This window comes from Mesoplodon mirus (genome assembly GCF_964341445.2).
Source record: "Mesoplodon mirus genome assembly, chromosome: 7".
Taxonomy (NCBI): Eukaryota; Metazoa; Chordata; class Mammalia; order Artiodactyla; family Ziphiidae; genus Mesoplodon; species Mesoplodon mirus.
The window spans coordinates 55,778,698-55,789,669 of record NC_138983.1 but is presented as its reverse complement, the minus strand read 5'-3'; the positions used below and the strand labels follow the sequence as shown (position 1 = coordinate 55,789,669).

General features: G+C 44.7%; 1 protein-coding gene across 1 annotated transcript in view; it reads left to right on the top strand.

The window, feature by feature from the left end:
- Positions 1-8,768: 8,768 nt before the first annotated feature.
- The window catches only part of POLD3 (DNA polymerase delta 3, accessory subunit), a 39,372-nt gene continuing 37,168 nt past the window's right edge, over positions 8,769-10,972 (top strand). Inside the window, exons 1-2 of the mRNA XM_082627120.1 lie at positions 8,769-8,948; positions 10,319-10,374. Coding sequence (XP_082483246.1) covers positions 8,889-8,948; positions 10,319-10,374 — 116 coding nt within the window. The 5' untranslated portion in view covers positions 8,769-8,888. The remainder of the gene's footprint in view (positions 8,949-10,318; positions 10,375-10,972) is intronic.

The window sequence follows — 10,972 nt, the reverse complement described above, 5'->3', positions numbered from 1 at the left end:
CTATAAAGATTGTACATATAGGAATGCATGGAGCCTCCCTTCGGGGTCTTCAGCAGCAGTGCTCTTTGCAGCTCTCAAGCTTGTTTAGGATCTAGACTTGGTCCTGACTTTTGTCCATAAAAGGTCACCCCTCTCCCCCTATTTCTGATCACTGGCCTTTGAAGGCAGCTGAATCTCCCCAGTTAACTTATCAGTAAAGCTCCCCATGATAACAAGACTATGTAACAATTTCAGTGGTGGAGGGAAAGGAAAGACAACACCTTCCACAAACAATGTTCTGTAAATCAACAAAAGGGATTATAGAGCAGAACAATATTTAATTCAATTCCATTCAGCCATCCATCTACTTATTCTGCCATTCAGTTATCAGTCAACAAATATTTGCTAACGGCCTACACCATACCAGCTATGACCACGCTGGGTGCTGGGAATGCAGGGATGAAAAGACTTGAAAAATTCCCATTCCACGGGAACCGAGGATCTACCACATGCTCTCCTCCTGCAGATTCAGACCTGCAGTTTCTGAGGCACCCCTGACTGAGGACCTTCTACATAGAAAAGACCCCAGAATGCCTATCATACTTCCTTCTCAGCCAAACACCCACCACCACCTCCCACCCCTGTAGCTTAGTCAGACGTGTTGTGAAATTCATGACCACCCTCACCCCCACCCACCTCTCTGTTTCACAGAGTTAGTTGGCCAACGTTGTCACTACCCTGTATCTTCAGTTCCTTGTTTCACTCTTTCTCACTCCTTAACTCACTGCAATCTGGCTTTTGCGCCGCTCACTCCTCTGGCCAATGTCACCAGAGGCCCCCTAATTGCCAAATCCAATGCCTTCCTCTCAATCCCTACCTAGCACTACTTTGGGGAAGCGTTTGACACTGTCAAAAATTCCTCCTTCAAACTCACTTCTCCTCTTGTTTCCACTTTGAACCCTCTAAGTGCTCCTTCTCCCTCTCAGTCTCTTTTTAGGCCTTTTCTCCTTCGCGTGTCCCTTAACTGCTGATGTTCCCTGGGGTTCTGCCTTTGGCTCTGTCCCTGGTTCATCTGATCCCCTCCAGTGGCTTCAGGTGTGGATCCCCACTCTAATTCTGCATCTGGGCACAGGCATACCCCACAGTCTACTGGACATCTCTGATGGGTGCACAGTGTTTGTTTCCTCTCATAACATGATCTCGTAACTTTTCGTTAACTTCTCTGTTTCCATCCAGGGCCACGTGTCTCTTGTATTCTATCGTATCTCGCAGACATAGTCAGCTGATAGAAGGAACTCAATCAACGATTGGAGAATGAATGAAGAAGCAATTATCCCAGAGGAATCTTTCCACTGGCTGCTCAGTATCCTGAGAAAGATATTGCTCATCTGAGATTTAAAAGAAACAAAAGCCTGAGATAAGCTAAGCATATCAGGTTCAACAATTTAGGAATTACATAATGGGGAATTGTTGAGAAAATCTGTAGTGACGGACAAAAACTGGAGGCCGTGGGAGAGAGGAGCCATGGCAACCTATGGCTGTGTTTAAACGGAAATTCTGAGGAAGTAGAGACAGTGGTTAAGCCAAACAAGAAAACAGAATAGTCATAGAGAAGCAGTGATGTCAGGAGACAGACTGAGCAAAGAGAGCAGCCCACTCCATCAGGACTGTGTCTAGAATGGCCTCTGCCCCATGTTCACCGGAAACTAAAGCTGAAGCCACACGGTGTTTCCTCAGGAAGTATTCCCACCCAGCAGGGTTTGGGAGCCAGAGAGCAATGGTCTGTAAGAGAAGGATCATATGCTTCTTTTCAGCCCTGAAAGCCAATGCCCCCTGCCCCCAATTTTAATAATTCAGAAATGATATGCTTGAGACAAAACTTCTCATAGCCAATTTCCAATTAACTTTCACCTTCAGCATCCCCTCCACCCCCAGCCCCCTTCCAGCCCCCAAGGCAATGGACAAAGGAAAACAATGTACAAAGCAACTGCAAGATGGGGCGGGGGTGAGGTCCTCCTGCTCTTCTTCTGAATGTCTGTGGCAACAAAGATGACACAGTGAGCCTCCAGTGGCTGAGCTGAGGGATGAATGGGCTGGGGTGTGAGTGTGGGCTGGGGGGAGGTGTGGTTTGGTGCTGTGGGTATGAAACAAGAGAACCAGTGTCTGAGTGTCCTCTTGCCTCATCCACCTTGTTTTGATAACTGAGGGGTTTTACATTGATTTTTACAGAACTGATAAAGTGTTTTAAAACAGCACCTGGAGCCTTATCTCACCATCCCCTGGGCTCCTGCCTCCCCAGCTGTCAGGAAGGTTGATGTGTCCTGGCCTTGGTGGCTGTACATTCCACAGGACAGTCTGCACAAGGTATATGTATTCTCATAAAACAGCTTTTTTAAAGAGGAAATACAGGTGTGTTTTGCGTTGTTAAAAACTATAAAAATGGCAGCACCCTGAGTTCATTTCTTTTATATTTTGCCTAAAGTGAGAGGAGGGATTACACATCTAATCCTGGAAACACAAGTCCACTTTTCCCCGCATTTCTTCTGATCCTCAGGCTGGGTTGGTTGCCTCCTGTGGGTTTGCATGGCACCCTGTGCTTCCCTTGCACTGTATTGCTGTTTGTTCCCCCCCAATTCTAAAATCCCCAGGGATGAAGACCATGCTGTGTTCCCATTGGTCACACGGGGTCTAGTAGGTAAGAGACCTTTAGTAACGCTTGATGAATGAATGTACGAATGATCTAATGCTAAATACCTTGGTGTTAATAAGTCCTGGGCCTCTGGGACTCTGGAATGGCCCTTGGACAGTTATGTGGCCTCCGAGTCATAATTCTTAATCTTATACTCCTTTGTTCTAACCCGTTACTCTGACTGGAATGCTATCCCCCAGAGACCTATGGCAGCCCTGAAGCCCAGCCTGGTGGGGCTCCTGAGTTGCTCTTACAGGCCCTCTTCCCCTGCTTGAGGTCTGGGGATCCTGCCCACATACAGGTTAAAAGCTCCTCATTCCCTCCCAATACTGAGCCCCGCCTAGATTTCCCACCCCATGCCCTGTCAGAATCATTAGACTCTCCGAAGCCAATCATTTCTGGGGTAAAGTGGGATGAAGAGGAGGAAAGAGGAGGGTCAGCCTTCTATTTCTAACGTCAGCCTTAGGTTCTGTTTTGAGACATGGAGCCTTCATGCTATGGCTCCCACTGCTGGTATCACCTGACACTGCCATCTCCAGAACTGCTCGTGTTCTTACAACTAATCTTAAGCCTCATCCTTAAGGAATAGGGAGTGAGTTGTCTCATTTAAAGAAGCAGTATTTGAGGTGAAGGAAGGAATGGTGGTACTTTTCCTTTTTGGAGATTTGCCTTTTACATTTCAAATAGGGAAAACACCATGCCTGGAGTAGGAAGTTGAGTTAATTTTACGTTGCTAAATGCACTTTTTCTTCAAAATGAAAATATGTTCATTTTTTTCTAACAATAAAAATGATACTTGTAAAAATGACTTGTAAAAATTCAAAGATGCACAAAAAACAATAAAATAAGGAAAAGAATAAAAATCAGTCCAATGCTCTCCTCCAAAGACAACCACAGTGTTTGAGCATGGGCTCTGGGCACACCTGGGTGGAAACCTATCTCCACCACTTACTACCTGGATGGTTTGGGGCAAGTTACTTAACTTCTCTGAGCTCCAGTTTCTTCATCTGAAAAACAGGGATAATAGTAGGTAAGTAATAATATTTATTTACTTTATAGAATTATTTTGAAGATTAAATGAGAATATTAAAGTAAAAGGCCTAGCATGGTGCCTGTACACTTTCCACACTCCCAGAATGATAAGTAAGAGTGAACACTGTCTCAGATCACCTTGTTTCTTAATCCAGTGTTTTTCCTCCTCAAATCTCACTTCCTTCAGTGTAATTGAATTTAAGTCAATAAACGTCACTGAGAACCTATTAGATGCTGGTGAGGTTGTTGTTATTATATTAGAAGGAGGCCAATTCTAAAATCCTACTTAGTTATTAGTTTAAGCAAAACTTGTCTTGGAACTTATATGAAATCATTTCCCATTCATTCTTCCTACCAACAGCATAAAATTGATTTCAAATTTGGGTTCTTTTTTGGTGAAGGGATAATCAAATTTAACAGGGTTGTTTGACGATTAAATGAGTCACTCTCTGCCAGGTCCCCATAGCATGGTAGGTGCTCAATAAATGATAGTTATTAACATTCCAGTGATGCACATGAGCTGAAGGAGTTTCATACCTATGATTTATGGGCGTGGAAGTGCAGAGCACTCCTTTCTTTTCTGATTTAGTTTTGACCCCAGAACTAAGCTTTCAGGCATTAGTTAGAAAAACACTAATCTCCTGGCCACAGTCCTAGGCTTGTACACTGGCATTTGTTAGCTGTGGTTTCCTCCATAAACCTAATCAAAGGTCCATTCCTCCCACCACCAACTTTCCTCCCTCAACCTTGTTCCCCCCCTGCAACAATTGCCTTGAAAACTTCTAATTAACTCCTGTTTACCTGGACTCTATATTCCCACATCCTTTAGATACTCAACATATATCATTTGTTACTTGGCTTCCACTGAAAGCAATTCTCACTTGACTGATGTACACAGGGATTCCATAATTCTGCAATAAAGTGTGTTAGACTTTCACAGTACTTATTATTTTCCTATATGCAGTTGTAAACTAATAATGAGGCAGCAAAATACAATGTTTAAGATCATGGATGTTGGAGCCAGACTACCTGGGTTATAACTCTGGCTTTGCCACTTACTCTGTGATCTTGGGCGAGTTACTTAACCTCTCTGTGCCAATGTTTACTCATCTGGAAAAAGGGGCTAATAACACACCTTACTTTCTAGGACTTTTATGGAGGTTAGATGGGTTACTATTTGTGAAGCACTTGTAACAGAGTCTGGCATATAGTTAGTTGTATGCAAGTGTTAGTTATATAATAATAGTTACCATTTTTAGAGCACTTAGCTATCTGCCAGGCACAGAACATGTTTCCTTCAATCCCCTCAATCATGCAAGTTAAATTATATTTATAGTAGTGTGCTGGAGCTGGCCCATACTTGCTTATGAGAGCTGAATGTTAAAGTTTCAGAAAGTTTGCAAGTCACTTGTTAAACAGAGCTGTTACTAAAAATTAAATTACATAACTTACTATTAAATAAATTATATTAAAAACAAAGATAATATTCAAATCTTATTTCTCAATTATATTACTACATTTTACTATCAACTATGCTCTTGAGGTTATTTGCTTATTGTATCTGTACAGTGGATATATTGGTGTGATAGTGTGCATCTCTTCCTGACTGCATTCTGTGATGTCACTATCTGTAGTTTGGAATGCTATGGTGGGAATATTTACACCACAGAAGCTGGCAATGACTACAAATCAGGGCTTTTTTTATTTGGTAAATTGGTTCTTTTTTTTTTTTTTTTTTTGCGGTACACGGGTCTCTCACTGTTGTGGCCTCTCCCGCTGCAGAGCACAGGCTCCGGACACGCAGGCTCAGCAGCCATGGCTCACGGGCCCAGCCGCTCCACGGCATGTAGGATCTTCCAGGACCGGGGCACGAACCCATGTCCCCTGCATCGGCAGGCAGACTCTCAACCAGTGCGCCACCAGGGAAGCCCGGTAAATTGGTTCTTAAAATCATTTATCAGAACATCACTGCACATCATTGTCCATTCTTTTTTTTTTTTCTTTTGCGGGACGCGGGCCTCTCACTGTTGTGGCCTCTCCCGTTGCGGAGCACAGGCTCCGGACGCGCAGGCCCAGTGGCCATGGCTCACGGGCCCAGCTGCTCCGTGGCATGTGGGATCTTCCCGGACCGGGGCACGAACCCGTGTCCCCTGCATCGGCAGGCGGACTCTCAACCACTGCGCCACCAGGGAAGCCCTGTCCCTTCTTTAAAGATGATGAAAATGAGGACTAGAGAGGTTAAATGATTTGCCCAAGGCCACACAGCTAGGAAGTGGTGAAGCTGGGATTCAAGCCTAGGTTTTTGTTTGTTTGCTTTGCTTGCTTTTTAAAAGAAAAATGTACTTCCAAAGCCCACATGCTTTCCAGTCAGCTACGCTCCCCTGAGGTAGGAATGTTCAAGGCTGGGTAGGCCTCAGACATAAGCAGAAGAGCTTTCCCTTCCACCTCCAGCTCCCTGCCCTTAATGTACAAGCCCAACTCCAAACCTGCCCCCTCCCGGGCATAGCGGTGGTCATTCCATTCTAGTCTCATTATTCCAACCCAGTCTTGGAGATGCCTTTGATCATTTATCTTAACTTGATAATTCCATTACTGTCTTGCCTGGGGTCCATTTGTCCATTATCCCTTCTTCCCAGAATCTCTTTTCTTTTTTCCAAGGTTAAGACTAAACCTATCCTTTCCAATACCCGTCCTTACCTGTACCTATTTTCTGTTTTACTGATTTGAGAAGACCTGGCACCATAGTTAAAGATTTCCTGAATAATCATGTAAACTTTTTATAGATGTAAACATACATATAGAAAACCATATATATCAAAAGTGTACAGTTCAAATTTTCACAGACTTGACACACCCATGGGATTAGCACACAGCTCCAGAACCAGAACATTACCTTTTTCTCAGAAGCCTCCTCCTACTCCCTTTCATTTTCTATCTTCCCAAAGACAAACACGAATCTGGCTTCTAAAAGACATGCAACTCTTTTAATATTGGCAGATCTAGGACCATGTTGGGCCAGGTGGTCTGTAAGTATTATCATCTGCTCCCTTTAGGCGGGGAGGTAGTATCGAGACTCTTCTTTGGTCAATTTTGACTTCTTTTCCCATCCTGTGGAGCAGTGACTAGAAACGAGTTCCAGTTCCAGTACTACCACTTAACCCTGTGACCTGGAAAATCCGTGTCTCCTCCCTTGAGCCTCAGCAATCTAGTCTATAAACTATGGACAAACAGCATCCATTTGCAGGGATCCTATGAGAATCAAATGAAATCTCGCTCTCAAAGCCTGGAACGGTGTGCCTGGTATATAGCAATGTAATAACTGTTTTGTTGGTGTTGGTGTTGTTTTCTAACTTTAGTCATTTTATCATTTGCCAATGCCAAGTACAGATACTAACTGTTGATTTCATTGTGTGCAGGCATGGCATGAGGGGTATATGTACATTACCCCGTTTATAACTCTGGCCAAATAAAATTCTTAAATTTTCTCACCTGCTCCTTCTCTCAGTCTTCTCAGTAGTCAAAGGCATCACCATTAACCTAAAGACTTAGGTTCCAAATCTAGGCATTTTCCTTGATTACTGTCTTTCTCATACTCCACTCATCTCATTCATTAGCAGTTTTTGCTGACTCAAAGAAAATCCAAGTTACTCAGTTCTCAATTTCCAGTACGTACGATCCTATTTTAAGCTGCTACGGTCCCTCACTTAAAAATCTCCAAGAAAGGGCTTCCCTGGTGGCGCACTGGTTGAGAGTCCGCCTGCCGATGCAGGGGACGCGGGTTTGTGCCCCGGTCCGGGAGGATCCCACGTGCCGCGGAGCGGCTGGGCCCGTGAGCCATGGCCGCTGAGCCTGCGCGTCCGGAGCCTGTGCTCCGCAGCGGGAGAGGCCACAACAGTGAGAGGCCCACGTACTGCAAAAAAAAAAAAAAAAAAAAATCTCCAAGAAAATGTCAGCTACATGTGAACAAGCTCTGTGTGTTATTGATCACAGCTGTATCCCCAGGGCCCCAGTACCCAGAACAGTGCCTGGCCCTTAGTAGGCTTTTGCTAACTATGTCTTGAATGAATGCATGTTGCAACAAACATTTGAAATGGGTGCTATTGCTACTTCCATCTTTTTTTTTTTTTTTTTAATGTTTTGGCCGGGCCTTGCGGCATGTGGGATCTTAGTTCCCTGACCAGAGATTGAACCCGTGCCCCCTGCACTGGAAGGGCAGAGTCTTAACCACTGGATTGCCAGGGAAGTCCCACTATTTCCATTTTGTAGGTGGGGAAACAGGCTTGCAGTGTTTAAATAACTTACCTAAGTTCACACACAAACATCAAAACAGGATTCAAATCCAGGGTCTAACTCTAGAGCCTGCTCCATTATCCACTATGCTGCCCTACTGAAATACACTGGCTTCTGCTGAATGGTTTTTTAGCTGATGTTAGGAGAAATTTTAGTTGAAATTCCCCAATTCGAAAACTTTTCTTGAGAATAAAGTGCACGTGCCCCTTCACACAACCTTGCAGGCATAGCATGATTTGGCTTCTTCGGTCTCATCCCTCCTCATCGTCCTTTTCTCCAGGCATTCCAACCATAATGAAAACTATTCTCTTCCCAGCAAATACTCCCCCTCTCTCATCCTCTCTGGAAAACTTTCCCTGATTTCTCAATTCTGAGAGATTATAACAGGCAGTACTTTATCCCAGCTGGCAGGACTTTACTAAAATACTTGTTTATTTCTGTCTTTATTGTTCACTGCTATGTCCCAGTGCCTAAGAAGTGCCTGGAATAGACTGGGTACTTAATAAATATTTGTTGAATAAATGTATGAAAAGGTAAGGATTATTTTATCAATTTAGAGTTGGAAAGACTGTGGTTCCTAGAGGTGAGGTATTTTGCCCTGGGTCAGTCACTAAGAGGCAGAGCTGGGATTTGAAACTAGGGCTCTACACTCAGCCCCTGCAGAGCACGCCTGCGCTGCTAAGACCTCACTTCCGTCCGCTCCTATTAGCTCCGCTTCGTTCAGCCTGCGCCGTCTCCGAGACTAGTTTGACCCATGGGCGGCCGCCGTAGCGCGTCGCCTCCGTTGCTGTGGGAAACGACCCGGGACCTGCGAGGGAGGAAAGACGTTTCCCGCCGGCGGGAGCTGCAGTTGTAGTGGCCAGGGGAGCTCGGAGGCGAAGGGCCCGGCGCAGGCACCATGGCGGACCAGTTTTATCTGGAAAATATAGACGAGTTCGTCACGGACCAGAACAAGATCGTGAGGAGCTAGGATTTGGGGAATGCGGGCGTGCGACTGGGGTCCTGGGCCCAGCGAGGGTGGCGGGGGCCTTGATGCCTCTGCGTGTGCCGCGTGGGGACTGGCCCAGGGGAGACGGTCCCCACACCTGGTGCCCCAGGGCGAGCGAGGACTCGCCGGGGAGGACCTGTGGCTCGCGCGCAAATCCGCGTCCTTCGGGTGGGCGTGCTGGGTTCTGTGCACAGGCCCGGGGCCCCGGAAGTCGGGGACGGGGGCGGTGGGGGGGAGGAACATTGGTTGATAATGTTTCTAAGGCGTCTCTACACCTGTCTGACGACGTGGTTGGCGTTTGAAGTCTCAAGTTTACAGCTGAGGAAATTGTGTTTTGACCGGGTTAAGTGACATGTTGCTTAACCTTCCGGCCGTCAGTTGGTTTCCTCCTCCTGGAAGTTTGGTATTGATACAGGCTTGGTCTGCCTCACAGGGTTGGAGTAAAGATCAAGTGGATATGAGAGTGCTTCACAAATCGTGATGACTGAGTGCCTACTGTGAGCTTTGGATACACATTATTGCGTTTAGTCTCTACAGTGACCCACCTAGGGGTCGGTGGCAGTATCCCTAGAAAAGGCAGTTGAAGCAGAGGGACCAAATAAGTTATTTGTGGTTAGTAAGGGATAATCAGTTTTCCAGCCTAGGTCTGTCTCTTTTGCTAGTGCTTTCCTCTACATCACACTGCCTTTGCCTAACCTATATAAGTCTTCTAATTATTGGAAACTCAGCGTTTAGAGTTGGAAGACTTTGAGAGGAGGGTGACAGGTTATTAGGAAGTGGCAAATGACAGGAGAGTTCAACGAGGGATGGAAGAAGGTCAGAGCTTGATGCCAGTAGTTCCCAGTCTAACCTCTTGATACAGTATTCAACAACTTCACTCATTCCCTGACCCCTGCGCCACCTGTGCCCTTTAATGTTTGTATGGCTGCAACTTTCCTCAGAAGTTTCTGAGTTATACACTCCAAAGTAACCTAGCTTCTGGGTGAGTTTGAGGATAGTTTTTGGTGGTGGCCCCAAAAAAGGACAGAATGTGAAAAAAAAAAAAAAAAGGCCTTAGTAAAACTAGGAGTGTGAGAAAAATGAGATTTTTTTCTATGTATATTCAGCCTTTCTTTTTAGATTCTTGCATTAATCTGTGATACAAACTTCTTAGTACTTGTAAGATAAATATCTGAGTCCTACCTGCCTAGGTGGATGGTTTTTGGCAAAACTGGGGTGGCATCTAATGTAATTTGTAAGGCTTAATCATCTAAGAGTAAGAATCTTTAGGAGCCCTTGGGACTGACCTGCACTCTGGAGTCATCTAATAAAACATTAAAAAAAACTCCTTCTTCTTGCAGGTGACATACAAATGGCTGAGCTATACACTAGGAGTTCATGTTAATCAGGCCAAACAGTAAGTACAATTTATTACTAATTTTAATCTGATTGGAATTTTTGGTTTTATTTGTTTGTTTTCTTTTGCTCTGTTAGCTTTACAGATAGTCTCTAGGTTAGAACCCACACCCCACCCACCCTGAGGGGGAATGGGAAAGAATACCTTTTACTACCTTTAATGCTTTTGTCTATTATTTAGGAGATAGGTGGACTTGTATATAAATGTGTGGTGATATGTTTACTAGATTTATCTGTAGCCTTGCCCTCTGGTTAACATCACTTTGTTATTTCTGATTTATTAAATGGGCTAGCCAATTCTGTTTACATCTCAGATTTATATGTCTGCTATCTTAAACATCTTCATTACATTTTCACATGTGCTCCTTAGGCCCATCTCTGGGTGTTATTGAAATAACTTCCATAATGAGGTCAACAGGTGTTTGACACAGGCTGTGTAACAATATAAGACAGGGTAGAACTATTTAAGTGAAACTAAAAAGGGAGTGTTCAGGATGACACAGAGCATTGCCCTTCTTGAATTTTGCCCTGTCACCTTTCCTTGCTGAAACTTGTAGTCCAACTTGGGGCCAAAATGGAAGGCACAGGCTTTTGAATTA